The sequence below is a fragment of the Rattus norvegicus genome, chromosome 16, assembly GCF_021556685.1.
Source record: "Rattus norvegicus strain SHRSP/BbbUtx chromosome 16, alternate assembly SHRSP_T2T, whole genome shotgun sequence".
NCBI lineage: Eukaryota > Metazoa > Chordata > Mammalia > Rodentia > Muridae > Rattus > Rattus norvegicus.
The window spans coordinates 16,886,954-16,904,879 of NC_141549.1; the positions used below are offsets into that span (position 1 = coordinate 16,886,954).

At 43.3% G+C, this 17,926-nt stretch overlaps 1 protein-coding gene across 2 annotated transcripts in view; it reads right to left on the reverse strand.

Annotated features, from left to right (window-relative positions):
- Window positions 1-17,926, reverse strand: part of Sh2d4b (SH2 domain containing 4B) — a 101,297-nt gene that overhangs the window by 65,806 nt on the left and 17,565 nt on the right. For both annotated transcript variants that reach the window (NM_001170349.2, XM_087587680.1), the window contains 2 exon segments: window positions 11,366-11,513; window positions 12,874-13,033. In NM_001170349.2, the coding sequence (NP_001163820.1) occupies window positions 11,366-11,513; window positions 12,874-13,033 (308 nt within the window).

The window sequence follows — 17,926 nt, forward strand, 5'->3', positions numbered from 1 at the left end:
TTAGGTAACTCTGGTTGACAATAAAGACAACGCCCTACAAAACAATCAGTCGCCCTCCCATCAGTCGCCCTCCCTATACATCCTGGAAGCAACCTTACTGTCTTCCCATGGCTGCAGGTTCAGACCTCTACTTAATGCCTTTCTTTCCTATCCGTCTCTCTCCATTCTGCCTGATGGCAGATGTCCCTTAGTCATCCCCATTTACTTCTGGTCGGATAGTTTTTCATCTCACTCACCCCCTCTTGTCCATGTGGTTTATAATTTTTTTCTAGCTTCCAGTACTATTTTAATGAAGAAAGAAGCAAAGAAAGCAACATATCAGTAAACTCTTAATTCTGTATTCTTAAAAATGATATCTTGGAGCTGGAGAAATGGCTCAGCAGCTAAGAGAAGCAGCTGCTCTTCCAGAGGACTGAGGTTCAATTCTCGGCCCCCACATTACAGCTCACAACAGTCTTGAACTCCAACTCTAAGGGATCTGACGCCCTCTTCTGGCTTCCACTGACACTATATGCACATGGTACACAGACACGGATGCAGGCAAAACACCCATACAGATAAAAACGGAAATGAAAAAGATAATGACATTGTGTTGTTGCTGGCGCTCTGAAATGATTTTGATTGAGAACTTTTCTCCAATTCAATGATCAATTTGTGTTTCTAAAAATACCAAAACACATTCTCTAAGAATTAGAGACTATAAGCTAAAGAAACCATGTGGTTTTACTAAACCATTCACCAAATTCTAACTGAGCACCTGTGACACTCTCAGGCCTACTATGGGTGAAGGGTGAGAACAGAATCCTCACTTACTCAGAGTTTGCCCTCTGGTGGGGAGAACACAAAACAAACAAGTTAACGTTCAAGAAATTTCACAAAAGAACAACCAGTGTGGATAACAGTATCTGGGAGATTACCACAGACTATGTGACCTACGGTATGAAGATCCGTCACAGGAGATAGCATGTGACTGACACCCAAGTCACAAGCAAAACACAGTCAAGTGAGTCCAGGAGAAGAAATTTTCAGACAACAGAGCATTCTGATAGATGGAGCCTAGTGGTATGGCTGAAAGACAGCAGATTAAGAAATAAAGAAAGCCAAGGTTAAGATAATAACCTAGAAGGAAGGATGACGGTGAACAACCAGGAAGAGGGAGAATTTAAGGCAGAGAGGGTGAGCTGAAATGAAGCCTCCTGAGACAGTACAAAGATAAGAAAGCTCCCAGAGACAGCTGGGTGTAGTCACATGAAGGGAGTAGAGATTGTGACAAGAGCGGCCCTCACAGAACAGAGGGATAGTTATCTAGACACCACAGAGAGAAAGGAGAGATGTCCACAGACAACCCCTCAGGACACCCAAGATGAGAGAAGGTAGACACGGGATGGCTTCTCAGCTCCTCGGCTCAGATTCCTCAAAGATAGACATGGGAAGGGTAGGTTACATATATGGCTTTGACATGGGGAGTTTTAAAGCAGTCCCCAACTGATGTAAAACCCGAAGCCATGTCTCCAACTCTAAATTGACCTCCATGTCTCCTAGGTTGTTTTGATTGATGCTGGCACAGCTCTTCATATTCTACCTAATATATTTTCTTTTCTTCCTCTGGGGCTCTCTAATCTCTGACAATGGCCACTGTGTCACTCAGAACACAAGACACTAGCCTAAGCATCCTGCCACAGACACTTCAAATCTATCACCCACCCACAGGGGTCTTCCAGGCAGTCGGTTGACTCCCATCAGAGCCAAGAGTCTCTATAAACTGCATTAATTCACTGTTACAAAGCACCACTGCCTGTATGTCTTAAACAAGAGGGTGCTTCCTCACAGTTCTAGATGTGGCAAGTCCTAACACAGATCAGGAGGGTTGATTCATTCTGCAGCTTCTCCTTGGCCTGCAAGTGGCCACCTTGCTGCTGTTTCATACTGTGTCCAATTTATTCTCCTTAGAAGGACACTAGGCATACTGTATTCAGGACCAACCAACACTGAACAGTGCATGTTAGCTAAAACTACCTCTGTAAGGACCTGGCCTTCAAATACAGTTATGTGCTAAAGTAATGGGAATTTCAGATTTCAGAGTAGAGGAAGATATGTGGGGAGTAGGAGCAGGGTGGGGGTGTTGAGAGGAGTGGGCAGTGACAATTGAGTCGAGTCAAAGGGTCAGGACTGGTGTGTCATAACTAAGCTGCTTTCTCCACTTCAAATGACAAGGTGGGGTCTGCACCACCCAGCTGTGGATGACAGGAGGCAGAATGTTAAACAACAGTGCCATTGTTCCGCTGTTTCTCCTCTTGAGAGTGGGACACTGCCTGGGGAGCCAGCGGTCTGCAACAACCTCCCCTCTCAAAGGGAAATGACTGGTCATTTACTGTGGCAAAGGCAAATCTCCTCACAAAGATGTGGACAACAAAAGAAAACAGTGTGTAACTACAAATCCACAGAATTGCGTTTTTTCTCCTCAAGGACTCACTGAAATGGCTCAACTCTCACAGCTAAAATTACCTAAGCTTTCTCATTGTTGTGGCAAGCACCTGAACTGTTAGTCTTCAGTCTGATCTTCAGTCTGAGATCACTGAGGCAGCCAAAGGCCAATCCAACCAAGAGGCAGCTACACAAATACTCACATTCCCCTGTGCTGGCTGCTCAAGGCCCTTTGAGATTACTCAACCCCCCATCCCCCATTCCTGATAATTCATTAGGTAGGCTTGGGCCTCTCTAACGCCAATAAAAGATGTCAAGACACAAAAGCTTTTTTCTGGAAGGCATCAACATGTTGACTGTATTCTTATTCCTACAATGCCACTGTGCCCTGTGAGATGCTACATTGCACAACGACAAGGACGGAGCCATGCTGTTCATTCCTCCCTCTCCAAGTCAAGGGGCAGGCCTGACAGACAGTAGGTGCTCCCTAAATGCCAAGTAGATTAATGAATAATAGTAAAAACCACAGGGATTCCGATGACCCATGAGAGGGAGAAAGTGATCCCAGTCATAGTATCCTGTTCCCGACAGCCCACCAAGTTTTTAGTTTTATTTGTTTTTTTATGTATGTGGGTGTCTTGTATAGCTTTGCCTCACTTGGGTTTAGTACCTGAGGAAGTCAGAAGAGGGTGTTGGATCCCTTAGAACTGGAGTTAGAGATGGTTGTTAGCCACTGCATGGGTGGGAGGCAGGGATGATACCGGGGTTCTCTGTGTGTCCCTAGCTGTCCTAGAACTCGTTCTCTAGACCAAGCTGGCCTCAAACTCAAGAGATCAGCCTGCCTCGTGCCAAGCACTGGGATTAAAGGTTTGGGCCAACGTAAACCATCTGCAGCCAATGTTCTTCGTCCCTAAACCAAACCTTCAGCCCCGAAGCCACAATTTTCAAGAGAAAAAAAAAATGAGATACGGAAAGTTTGACCACCATTTATGATGTTATTGAGATGAAGATCCCGATGTTTGGTGAGGATGACATCCAGCCACGAAAACAAAGTCTAACCTAAAAGTAAAGGGCCAGGGGAAGAAAAACAGAGTGACCTCCAATCAGGAAAATGGGATTGGCAAAGAACTTGGGAATTAGAAAGGAAGGTGAAGGGACCAGAGAAAGAGAGCACAATCCTCTGTGAGCCTTCTTCTGTGATCTCTAGTAGGAGACACACATAAACGTGGCCCTACAAGTAAGAAGGGAGTAGCAGGCTACAGATAGTATCTGGCCCCAGTAGCTCTCTTTTTCTAAAGAACTCACTTTCTATGCATGTACACCGCATTCTCAGGGCATCAGTCCATGATAAGGATTGGCCTGGGTTTTGTTTCCTTTTGAAGGGGAAATTATACAGATTTGGGGTTTAAAAATATGGAGTTAGAAGAGTGTGTTTCAGGGTTCACAGACTCAGGACTAAACACTGTCAAAAGCAAGTCCAGGCAGCCCCGCCCTGCCGCTAGAACTAACAGACCATAAAAGGAAAGGAATGCAGAACAGACCAGGAGTACTGGATCTGACTCGCAGGCTATCTGGTAGGAAGAGATAAGCCCCCAGCTCCTGACATTCAGGACGCCCCAAACCTGCCAATGTGTGTAGCTATACCTTATTACCTCATCATGTGAAATAGCCAATCATATGTGAACATGTCTATGTGCCTCGTTTGAATCCACCAATCCCCGTAACTATGCATCTGCTTCTGTACGCCCGCTTCTGCTTCCCCAAACCCTATAAAAGCCCCCATGCTGAGCTGCTGGGCGCGCAAGTCCTCCGAAGAGACTGTGTGCCCGCAGGTACCTGTGTCTTCCAATAAACCCTCTTGCTGATTGCATCCGAGTGGACTCGGCTCGGTCATTGGGCGCTTGGGACTCCTCCTGAGGGAAAGGTCCTCTCTGGGGGTCTTTCACTTTTATGTGTCTTTTCCCCTTATTTTAATTTTATGTGGATAGTTATTTTGCCTGCATGTACATCTGTGTCCCACATGCATGGCAGCATCCCCAGAGGTCAAGGGATCTCCAAGATCTGGAGTTACAGACTATTGTAGCCTCCATGTGGGCCCTGGGGTCTCTGGAAGAGCATTCACTGCTCTTAAACTCTCAACCATCTCTCCAGGCCCGAAGAGAATGGCTTTTTGCTCCATTGGGGGTTTTGTTTGTTTCATTATTTGTTTGTTGCCAGGTGCTAGGATTTGAAAGCAGGGCTATGGGCATACTGGGAAAGTGTTCTACTACTGAGATACTGCTGAAGGCTTTTATAAAAGCCGGAAAGCCTTTTAAAAACAGATTACCAATTTGTACTGTGCCCTATGCTGGCTTTCCACTGCAAAGGCACACAGAGATTCTGAGGTTTACGGGGTTTTTTTTGTTTTGTTTTGTTTTGTTTTTCTATTTTCGAAAGTAAGTTTTCAGCATTGTCTTTTCAACCTCCTAGACAATTAGAGGAAGCTGCCTACACCCCCAAAGCACACCATCCCAAGCGAGCCCCACCCCTTCCCTCAAACCACTAGCTTCTCAGCTTCTCTCCTCTTGAGCCTCAATCCATTCTGACTCTCTCCTCTACAGAACCAAAGCCTCCGCCTGGCTGACACATTCCCCTCCATGTTCACTCCCCTCCAAGTCTGCACCTGCGTCCAACTTCCACTGTAAGCATTTACCGCCATCTGCCATCCCTCGGCCTGGGACACGTAAGTCCTTGTTTGTTGCTTCTTTTCATTCTAATTCCTCCGCAACCTGTAAATTATGCCACCACCATTTTTTTCTGCCAAGAGTCATAGTCTATCTCAACTTCATATCCTAATCGTTGAAAAAATAAATAAATAATAATAAACCAAACCTCCTAACTGACCTTTTTTTTCTGAAGCTCTAACTGGAATTATGCTGTCACCGTCATCCTCAAATCAACCCAGCTATGCCCTTCCATAAAGGTTTTTCTTTTGCACACTTTTAAAAGCATCATTCCAAGACTCTATCCTTTTGAGCAGGTTGCGCTTGAGTATTTTCTAGGTTTTTCTTGTTGAATCAGGGCATTTTCAGTTTTGGTTAAGATTAAATGAAGAGTAAACATCTTTGGATATCTTTCCTAGAAGTACAAGATACTTGGGTATATTCTGTCTGTCTCTTTTCAGCACAGCCTGCAGAAGAACCAAGCTTCTACTTACACCTCTTGTAGTGCTCATTTTGGGGAGCTGCTCACAAATAGTCCTATACCCTAGGTAACCCGGTTAAAAGAAAGCCCATATGGCTATGTGGGAGGGTAGTAAAGCAGCCAGCACCTACTGAATTCCTCCTGGTTCTGCCAGGCCATCCCAAGGAATGAGCTTGGCCAAGGGACCAACCTCAGCTGATACTGTGTGGTACAGAACTGCTGTCTAGCGAAGAAGCCCTGCGTGGATTGTTAACCTGCAGAATCTCAAGTGAATGAAGCAGTGGTTGTGTTAAGCCGTTTGTTTTCTGGTGGGTTATCTTGCAGCCGGAGGGAGCCCAAATGAGGGATTTATGTATCAGGTTAGAGACTAACTTGGATTATTTTTATTGTTATCTGTTGATGTTAAGATTCCAACATTCAGAGATGCTTGAATATAGGAATGTGATAACCACTTTAAATTTTTTCTTTACTGGGAACGCAAGTACAGGTTGTATTTGGGGAAATGATGAAGGAATGGGTAAACTCCTTTTTTCTTAGAGAATTTACAGTAAAACTATAAGTAACTCTTGCCCCAGTCATACCCAGAGAACTAGAATAGAGCAGAGGGGGCCAGAAGTGGTCTGGTGGTGGAAGAGATATATGCCCATGATGGGTGGACTCAAAATAAGCTCAAAAGGATAGGTTGGAGAGTAGACCAGGCCACCTAGAGCCAGTATCCCACTGTCTCACATTTCTGGAGCTTCTCAAAGTGAAGGCATGCTAAATCAGGGTGCCTACTCATATTAAAGTTTAAACATGCATATTTAACATCTTCAATTTTAAACCAAAGATATATGCATCAAAACTAGAATCTTCTTTGAAAAAGACACCAGACACCTATGTTTGAGTCCTTTGGGGGCCTGTAGGCCTGTCCAAATGGCCTCAATGACACCACTGTAAGCCCTGGCAGAGGACCTCGCATCAATGAAGCTTTCAAGGAGACCATCAACGAGAAAATGTCTACCGATAACATGACCTTGCTGTGATCTTCCTGTGCAGTGAACTCAAGGTCCAGCTCTTCCTTACCTCACTCCGAGCCCCATGTACCTCCATACAGTCTATAATTTTCACTGCTGGAGATATAGACAAGGAAGCACTTTTCTTCTCCAGTCAACTTAAAGCTAAATCATATATAAACCTCAACAGTATGAACTTCTGTGCAGGATTAGACTGGATAGGTGTAAAGTGGGGGGTTTCAGGCATCAGATTTATAAAGTGGGGGACACAACAGCCCCAAGGTATGGCTGAGGAGAACATTTTTATTGTAGATATGAGGGAGAGTACAGCCAAAGGCAAAGAAAAAGTAGGAGACCGAACATGGCCAGCAGAAAGTCCTGGGCCGTGGTGGGGTAGGGGAGAGCAAGAGAGGGAGCCAAGAGAACACAAAGCTGAAATGGTAGGGGGGGAAGAGGAACCCCTGAGCTGGAGAAGTTTAGGGTGGGGCAGGGTGAGAAGAGCTGAGAGGAGCCACAGGTACTGAGTGTTGTGTTTTATAAAAAAGAAAAAGAAGGCGAATGGTGTGGGGGAGGGGTGCCTCTGTGGGCCCATGCTGAGGCATCCCTTCCCCCTGAGGGGCCAGCCACACCACAGTATAGTGCGGAATAAAGTTTATTTAAGGCATGGGGAGGGGAGTTGAGGGGGTAGTACAGACAGAAAGGGAAAGGAGGGAGGAAGGGAGAGAGAGAGAGAGAGAGGCCGGCCATGAGCGTGTGGAGAGAGGGGGAGGGGAATGGGGAGAGAAGGGACAGAGAGGAAGGGAGGAAGGGAGGAAGAAGAGCAAGAGAAGAGGAGGGGTGAGCACCCCTTTTATAGTGAGTCAGGCACACCTGCCGGTTGCCAGGTAACTGTGGGGTGGAGCCTAGAAGGAACTGCAACACTGAGTGAGCCTGGAGGCCAGCACACACTTAGTATGCTAATAGGCAGGACAGTTAGGCACTTGTCCTGGGTTTCTTTTAGATAGACCTGACAGACAGGACATACCTTACAGTTTTGCTCTTAACTGAAAGAGGGAGAGAAACAGTTGAAGGGCAGTGTCCTTACTCAAAGGGGATGCACGCAAAAGAACCTAAAGCCTTATCAGCCATCTTTAAAGATGATGTCTTCTTGGAACACAGCCACATGCATACTGTAGACAGTGACTATTGTACTACAATGTAAACTGAGTAACATAATGTAGGCAGTATGGCTCCTATAGCCTAAAAATATTGCCTGGCAATGTTCAGAAAGTTCTTGGGTTAGTGTCCTCTACATGACCTTCTTTTAAACTGTTTATCAAATCAATGACAAAAAGATACACAAATGTGTGTGTGTATACATTTATCTGTATATATGCATGTACACACCTATGTATCTATGTGTATATGTGTGTGCATATGTATATAGATGTACAAATGCATGTGTAAAGACATGCATATATGCATGTGTATATATCCATATGTATGCATATGTGTAAAAGAAACAATAAATAGTTGGCAAATATTGTTAATTAGTAAATAAAAGTGAAAACGTATGTTTATTTTGTTCCAATCTTTCTGCATCATTGAAATTGTTCATAAAATACTTTGACAATGAATACTACTTCATTTAAAAACTTAAAAAATTCTCAAAAATATAATTCACAGTAAACTTAGCAGGAACTGAAATAGATTTAAATACACCGCTGAGCCCATATGGTAACACATGTTTGTAGTTCCAATAGTCAGGAGGCAGGTGTGAGCAGCTTGGCCTGTGCTTACGGCCAGCCTAGACTACATAGGGAGACCCTGCATCAGAAAAAATGTATGTATGTATGTATGTATGTATGTATGTATGTATGTATGTACGTACACTGAGGTAACTTTATTCAAAACAGCAAAAATATTCAGCCTATGGCTCAACTAAGAAGAAAGTGTAGAGTATTCGAAGTCTTTACCAGGTCCAGAAAAAGCTGACAGGTTAAAGACATTACTGAGATTGTTTGGGTCTCTGAAACCATTCATTTTTACAAGTTTGCAATTAAAGTTAATACAGGGGCAAGCGACTTTGGAGCACAAGAGACACAGCACATTCCAGAAGGAGGCAAAATGTCCACTTTCCATAAACACAGCTACCGCTTAATACAACCCTAGTAAAAGTCACCATGGATTATTATTCGAGGGGAGGAATGATAAGAAAGGTATTCAAGGGCTGGAGAGAGGGCTGCTCTTCCAGAGGTCATGAGTTCAATTCCCAGCAACCAAATGGTGGCTCACAACCATCTGTAAAGAGATCTGATGCCCTCTTCTGTGTGTATCTGAAGACAGCTACAGTGTACTTATATATAATAAATAAATAAATCTTTAAAAAAAAAAGAAAGGTATTCAAAAGTTCTGTTGGTAGAAAAAAATAGATGAGGTTATTAGCCAAAGACATTTTACAAATGAAAAATGATGGTTTTCTTACCTAAATATGTGTTTAAAAATATTTTAAGGCTATGATAATTAAACAATTAGTCTGGGGTGGGAACAATAAATCATAGAGGAAAAAAATGAAGAGATCTGGAGGCAAGTCCAGTCGAGACAGCAGAAAATGGAAAGGAAGAACCACACGCTGTAACACAGAGCTGGGAAATAAATGTCAGAGCCCAATACTACACGATTCTCCCAAGATTCAATACAGAGAAACAAAGGCGCGAACGTGTAAAAACAAACGTATTTAAAGAAAATTGGTGAACTTGCCTCACAAACGTTTTGAGCTTCTATACATGTAAAAACACAACAACCAAAACTAAGAAAAGCACAGAAGCTGAGGAAACTCTCTCCACACCCTCACTAAGTAACCGCCGAGGAGGAAGAAACAGGCTTTAGAAGGCCCAGACGCTCTGAAAACACTGACAAGCAGAACCCAAAGCAGAATTCCTTCAAAGCTGTGCACGGAAAAACTGGATCAAATTCCAGCTTAGCTTCCAGCTCAGAAGACCCTGGCCTGGGATGAATCCAGACCAAATGTGCAATGCGGTCTAGCCTGCACCTGACCAGGCTGAAACGTTTTAGCTCATTCCCTAAGGAACTTCCCCTGTGATGACATCTTCTATCCCAGAAGCATGTGTCCAGAGGCTCCTGGAGCTGTTCTTTGTAGCCATAGGAGGGGGTCTTCCCCAGCTTCTAGAGGAGGACAGATCCTCCACTAACCGCTTGGCCAAAGGGAGGCAGCATCTAGTTAGATGTTGGCACTGACTGGCTTCTCCTTCTAGCTTCTTCCCTTCTCTTTCTGCTGAGAGCAGGCTCACCCCTGCCCTATCCTGGTGTGCTCAGTGCCATTAACAACCTCTGCAGATGCTCTGAGGAATTTCAGCTCCTTTTCCTACTTCCCGTAGTTACCAAAAAGAAACATGTTTTTTTTTTTTTCGAGTTTTGCTTTCCACAAAGTTTAAATCTGAAGCCCAGAGTCCCACATACACTGTATTCTCAGCCCCAAACTCCACTTTCTTTCCCTGACTTACGGCCACCTACATTTGATTGCAACAAGACAATTAACAAAACAGCACAATGTTGGAATTGAATATGATTTTTTTCTGCTTATCTGTATTTTTTTGTTGACTATTAAAGAAATATATTCCTCCCGTATTATAACAATAACAAAAAAGATGTTTTCGGGTGATTTAAGCTCCCTGCCTGTTGTAGTTCCCATTCTGTCACTGTGATAAAGTATTCTGATAAAAGCAACTTGGGGGTGAAGGAGTTATTTTAGCTCGTAACGGTACGCTGCAGTCCGTCATTGTAGTACAGTCGAGGCAGAGGAACTTGAAATAGCTACATGCAGAGAGCAGGGAGAGAATGAATGTGTGCTTGCACCCAGCTACCCTTTTGTGTAGTCCAGAATCCAAGTGCAAGGAATTGCTGCCACTTTTTGGCTGAATCTTCACACACCAATCAATGTGATCAAGATAACGCCACCCAGGCTGGCCCGTGGACCAGCTAATTTAGGCAACTCCTCACAAAGACTCCTTTCCCAGGTGACCCTAGATGGTGTCAGGATGACAATTAAAACTGACCATCACATTAGCAGAAAGAGTGAAACTCGTCTACCAATCCCAAGATCCTCTAGATTTAGTTAATAACACCCAACGATCAGCCATTCCATAAATTTTCATAAAGATAAGTCTTTCCAGGCCTGCTGGCTAGATCTTCAATCGCAGGATGTGAGAGGCAGAGGTATATGATGCTCTGGGGAGTTTAAGGTCAGCCAGGGCTACATAGTGAGACACTGAACCAAAAGAACGAAGGGGGAAAACTCTGAAATAGTCTGTTCATTTTACTATTTTTTACCAAAAACAAGGTGATTACTCAGAGAAGTTTAGCAAGTAGTCTGGGGTCACGAAACAGTCAGTTGTAGAGCTGGGATTGAGTTCCAGCTGATCTGGTTAGAAGCGCGTTCCTGGGGCCTCATTTCATAGCATTCTCGGTTGGGGCAGAGAGGCCGATATTCTGTTCTTGACTCTGCCCCCAACCCCTATCATACAGGGCCTTGGCAATTCCTTTTCCTTGTGTGGCCCTCTCTTCCCTCACCTATACAACAACAACAAAAAAAGATGGGTCTAAGGTGTGTCAAGTTCCTTCCTGCACAGGCACGCCAGATTTTTGTCTCATAACACACCCAAAACCAGCCAATGGCCAAGAAGAGACCCAAGTGAGAGAGTAGTCACACTGACATTGGAAGCAAAAGCAGATGCTCCTCATAGGTACCCTATGCACTGACCCACCTTGAATTCCTCATGTATCCGTTCCTCCAGGACTTTAGCAGCCTTGCGGTCCTCCATCTCCACTTTCCACTTCTCCGCCAGAATCCGGGCTTTCTCATTGGCCAAGGCATCCCGGAACTTTTTGGTGATCTCTGCTTCCTTCTGTCTCCTTCCAAGAGAGCAGCAACAGGGGGCGAGCTCGGGTGAAAAACTAGAAGACGACGACTCAATGCAACCTCAAGTAAAAGCGACAAGCAGGCTCCCTTTGGTACACAGAACAGTGAGGACAAAGATCAACAGGACGCAAGATGGTAAAAGAGAGGAGAGAAAACACTCTCGTAGGGAACGGCACACCAGCAGCATCGTTCTGGGAGCCAAGAAACAAGACATGAAAGTCCCATTTCTTCTTCAAGTAGAAGGTGTATATAGTAGATGCCCAGCAGAGGTTTATTAAATAAATGATACGCAACATAAATGTCTTTCAAAACCACAAATAAGTTGCATCCCTGTGTAACGGAGCGCTACATGAGAATCCGCAACAGCGTTAGGATTTGAACTGATGGGATTTGGCAAGGTATAAATAAAGTCGCCATTTTTTGTCCCTTAAATAGTCTTCATGGTTAGCTTGGGAAGCAGGTGGTGGGTGCTCTTTAATTCATTCTAGTCTTCAGTCTTCTTTACATATTTTTACAATTTCACAACTAAGATGCCATCATTCAAACTTGATGGCAGAGGATGCTGGAGGCACCGTTACAGGGATTTCTAAGTTTCACAAGAAAAAAATAAATTACGTTGTCGACAGGAGTCTGACTCCAAACTTTCCTGAGGACTTAGCTATCCTTCTACTATGAAAATGTCAGTAACGTGCAGGGAAACAACACATAGCCAAGGTATGAGCAGACCATCCCCAAGAGAGTTCTATAGAGTAACTGGGGCTGTGGAAACGGATGGACTTGCCATGTGAGCACAAGAAATGCATTCAGATTCCTAGCGTCCTCAGATAGATCTGGATGCAGTAACACAGGCTTAGAAATCCCAGCACTAAGGAGACAGAACCCACCAAACTCGCTGACCACACAATCTAGTTACAGGTTCCATGAGAGACCCTGCCTCAAAAAATAGTGTGGAGAGCAACAGAAGACATCTGGCATTGACCTCTGGCTTTTACACATGCATGCACACGTAAACACAGGCACATGAGTACATGAACATGCACTACACACACACCATGCTGTCCATACCATCTAGGCGAATGTATACTTCACACATATAGGAAGGGGTGTAGGGTTTTAGATCATGTCCCCGAAAGGGAAAACTGAGGTCCCAGATTAGCTGGCGGCTGGGTCTAACACTTGAACCCACAGGGTTTACTGATGGAAGACTTTGATGTCTTGGTCACTTGATCGTTACAGAACTCAACACAGCCAACCATGGATCAGCACCTCATTTTTCCACCCATAGCTGCATTCAATCTCTCAAAGCTCCAGGCTCAGGCCCTACCCAGCACCCTCCCAGCCAGCACCTCTCACCAGAGCTCTTCGGCCTCTTTCTGTGCTTGCAGCCGAGCCCTCTCTGCAATCAGTTCCTCAGATATCTCTTCGTAGGGCTTGTCTCCAGGGCCTTCTCCCATGACCCACACCCAGACCTCGCCATCCGCTCCCAGCAGCCACTGGATGTGCTTGTTGCTCGCTGCCTCACGGCGGAAGGAGGGACAGAGAGAAAAGAAGAAACGCGTGGTTTCCAGTCAAAGAGCAGGCAAGCCAACATGGTGCATCGTGCACGTTCTGTAGTTATCACACAACTCAGCAGAGCCACCGTGGCCTGAATACAGGGTCAAGAAATCCCCTTACACCAGCCCCTCTAGGCAGCAGCATACGGCTAAGCCAGCACCTGAGGCTAGAGTCAAACGTGAGCTTTGTGAGGTCCAAATCAACAAAAATATCAAGGGACAGCGTGATACTCTCTGTAGAAAATTATGTGTGCTATTCCTGGACTGAGGCAGTTGGGTGCTAGTGAGCCTTCTCTGCCCTCTTGTTCTCCTATCCACTGACTAGAAAGAAGGAATCAGAAATGGTTGAGTTGCAAGATGAAGCAGCCTGGAGCCTGGTGTCTCTGTGATATACATCATGCTGTAATTTGAGCAAGAAATGAACCTCGGCTAGATACAGTCACTGAAAGCCCTTATTTTGCCAATAATAGCAGGTTCCACTGATAACCGTGACTAGACCAGCGATGTTCCGCAGTGACAGGGTTGCCACAGCAATAGAAACCCTGCATCTGGCTTTGGCAGCTGGGTGAGTGATATCCACCAGGCCAAACAGCTGGAGGTCCAGGAATGCAGGAACAAAACAGCTGGCAGAATTGTAACGGGCTCGTTTTAGAACTTAAAAGGCAGACCCTGTGTCTTTCCGAATCAGGAAGTTGGAAATGAAACATTAACAACGCATTTTAGATGCATTTGACACACTGTTAAGAGAAAAAAAAAAAAAAAAAAAAAAACACCAACAAAATTCAAGAAGGAATCAAGTGCTTTGCAGGGAAGGGGAAGTGAAAGAGAAAATGGAGAATACAGAAATTTGTGATTGGAAATAAATTAGGTTCCAAATTGTATTTGGCACGGTGGTAAATGCCTGTGATCCCAGCACTCTGTAGGTTGAGGCAGGAGGATCATGAATTCCAGTTAACTGGACAATACAGTGACTCTCCTCTCCTCTCCTCTCCCCTCCCCTCCCCCCTCTCTTTTACACACACACACACACACACACACACACACACACACACACACACACAATGCAAAAGGTGAAAGTTAGAAGAGCTTTGATGACAGAGCTGTCAGCTGTCTCCTTGAATGGGACTCCTGAGGACACCAAGCACAGTGGCTGTGAGTATGGGCTTCCTACCCTCCGCTGCAGCAGATGCCGCTCAATAAACCCTCAGCCTCCAGGACCTCGTGTTTCCCAGAGGCTGCCCCAGCATGACAAGCTCATGACTGAGATGTCTAACTTCCTGCCAAAACTTCCCAGTATTACACAGCTCCCTATAATAAGGTTCCCAGCCTCCCCGCCTCCTTTACTCAAGATCAGGAAGGAAATTTTTAAAAACATACTTATTTTAAGTAGTTACAAGCCCAGTATGTAATAGTCTAAAATGGTTTCATTTAAAAAAAAAACCCATATTGTATAAAACGACAAAATTATCATTAGGGCGCCAATCACTCAGCAGCTGCCCTAAAGGCTGAGTTGCCTGCCTTTCTTCTAGATACACAGTTGATTAAAAATAAATAAAAAAAAAATGATCAGAGTGAAGAGACAACCTAGGGAGGGAAAAAATCCTACATCTCATTAAGGGTTACCACCCAAATACATAAGAAAGTCAAGCAACACTGTATCAAGAAAACAAACAATTCCGTTTTCAAATGGGAAAAGGGCGTGAACAGTCACCTCTTAAAAGAATTCACACAAATGGTCAGCTGTTAGAGAAAACATTCAACCTCATTAATCATCAGAAACGCTCAAGTCAAAACCCTGTGGGATATCACGCCATGCCTGTTAGAAGGGCGAGCAGCAAATGTATAAAGCTAAAACCGTTGGGGACAGGGGCTATAGCGGTGGTTCATGACCTATAGTTCATGACCTCTTTGGGGGTTTGAATGACCTTTTCACAGGGGTTACACATCAAATATCCTGCATTTCAGATATTTACATTAGGATTCAAAAAGGGAGCAGATTTATAGTTATGAAGTAGCAATAAAAACAATTCTATAGTTGGAGGTCACCACAACATGAGGAATTGTATCAGTATAATTAGTATATTTATAATTAGAATGGTTGAGAACCATTGGGCTGGACAGGTGGCTCAGTGGTTACTTGTTGCTCTTGCAGAGGACCTGAATTCTACTCCCAGTACCCAGATGGCAGCTCGGCACCATCTGGATCTCCAGTTCCAGGGGACCTAACACCCTATCCCGCCCTAGTGAGCACTGTGTACATGTGGTGCACAGACACGCATGCAAAAGAAACGCCCATATACATAAAGCGATTTTGTTTAAATAAAAGCTTGAGGTCCATAGAGGTAAAGGAAAGGAACATTTGTACTCTGATGTACGAATGTGAATTAATGCAGCCATTATAGAAAAGAGTACAGAAATTTCTCTGAAAATGAAAATTAAAGGTGTCCATATATGTGTGTGTTTGTGTGTGTGTGTGTGTGTGTGTCCAAGAGAAATGAAGTCATCATGTCAGAGACATCTGCACAGTCATCTTCACTGTGGCACTAGACACAACTGACATGGAATCAAGCTGTCATGCACACATATAAACAACCAAAAATAAAGAATAAATAATGGAAAATGTGATACATGTGGATGGCGGAATACTATTGGGCCCCGGAAAGTGGGAAATCATATTTTCAACCACGTAGGTGAACCTGGGGGACACTGCGATAAGTGAAAGGAGCCAGACACAGACACGCAAACATCATATGAACTCACACACATGTGGGATGTAAAGTGGGGAGAAGGATCAGAGACTGACATAAACACACATGTCCCTAGATGTATTTACAACACTCACTGGACTTGATGGGTTATTTAAAAAAACCAAACAAACATGAAGTTAGAAAGGGATGTGTTGGGGCTTCGAAGGAGCTGGAGGAGAAATAAGAAGCATGATGGTTCACTGTGTACACGTATTGAATCTCAAAAAAAAAATTTATCTAAAGCTCATCAGTATCTATCTCATTAATATGCAAATTTCTCTGTAATAAATGAAAAGATTTTCTGTATACCGAGATTTGGTTTTGAAATAAGTTTCTTTGTTATTATTTTTAAGAATGGTCTTGTGTTGCATTTTTTGTAAATCTATTTAATATCCAGCCTAATTAAAAACAAAAGTGATTCTCATATCTTCTCCTGAGCTCACTCTTCCATGACAGATATTTTTGTTAAAATATATAAAAGAATTATTCACACGCACTTAGAAAACAGAAGAGTGGAGGAGACCTCACAACTTTACCCCAGGTAGTCATAGATACTGTATAAACATACTGTGTTCAAATAAGTAATGGACACTTTGTTTGTTTGTTTGTTTGTTTAGAGATAAAGTCTTGCTATGTAGACTAGGCTTGCCCTAGACTCATTCTATAGCCCCAGTGATCTTAACTGTATAATACTCCTCCCTCCCCAGCCTCTTCCGTGCTGGGTTATAAGATGTACCACCATGCCCGGCTAGTAGTAGATTCTTAAAGGTTAGTTATAGCATGGAATCTAAACCATAACAATAAAGCCATTGAGCTTTTTATATTAAAAGCCATTGATTGTAATGACATAATGATGTTACCATTAGGGGATGTTGGGTGGGAATGTTATAGCAATTCTTCCAACTTGCAATTCTTCTGAAGTAAGTCTGAATTACTTCAAAATAAAAGGTCTAAAGGTTTTTCACAAGATTTTGCTTCTGTTTTATTTTAGGGTGTGTGTGTGTGTGTGTGTGTGTGTGTGTGTGTGTGTGTGTGTGTGTGTATTGAAACTCCTAGAGCTGGGAGTTATAGGTGGTTGTGACTGGCACGATATAGGTTCTGGGAAACAAACCCTGGTCCTCAGGAAGAGCTGCAAGCACTGAGCCATCTCTCTAGCCCCAAGCAAGTGTTTTATTTGTTCGTTTGCTTTTGTTTTTGTTTTTTGAGACAGGATCTCCCTATGTAAGCAGCCATGGTTGCAATTCCCCGGATAGAGCAGGCTAGCCTCAAACTCATAGAAATCTGCCTGCATCTGCCTTATGAATGTTAAAATTAAAAGCATGCTTTTGTACATGTGGCTCTCCCAGCTACAAGGGATGCAGAGATGGGAGAATCAACACTCAAGGTCAGCCTGACCATCAAACAAGACAGATCATATACATATACACATATACATACACATATGCATACACATACACATATACATATATATACATACACATATGCATACACATACACATATATATACATATACACATACACATATACATACACATACACATACATATACACATACATACACATACACATATACACATACACATATACATACATATACACATACATACACATACACATATACACATACACATATACATATACACATACACATATACACATACACATACACATATACATATACACATATGCATACACATACACATATACATATACATATATGCATACACATACACATATATACATATACACATACACATATACATACACATATACATACATATACACATACATACACATACACATATACACATACACATATACATACATATACACATACATACACATACACATATACACATACACATATACATATACATATACACATACACATACACATATACATATACACATATATACATACACATACACATATACACATACATATATACATATACATATATACATATACATATATATACATATACACCCCACTGGCTCATATTCTGCCGTGACGAGACCTTGCACTCATACATGGCTTTGATACTTTGGTCACGGTTTTTGGAAAACGTCGGGTCAATGCAGCGAACACCATCTTCCAAATATGGG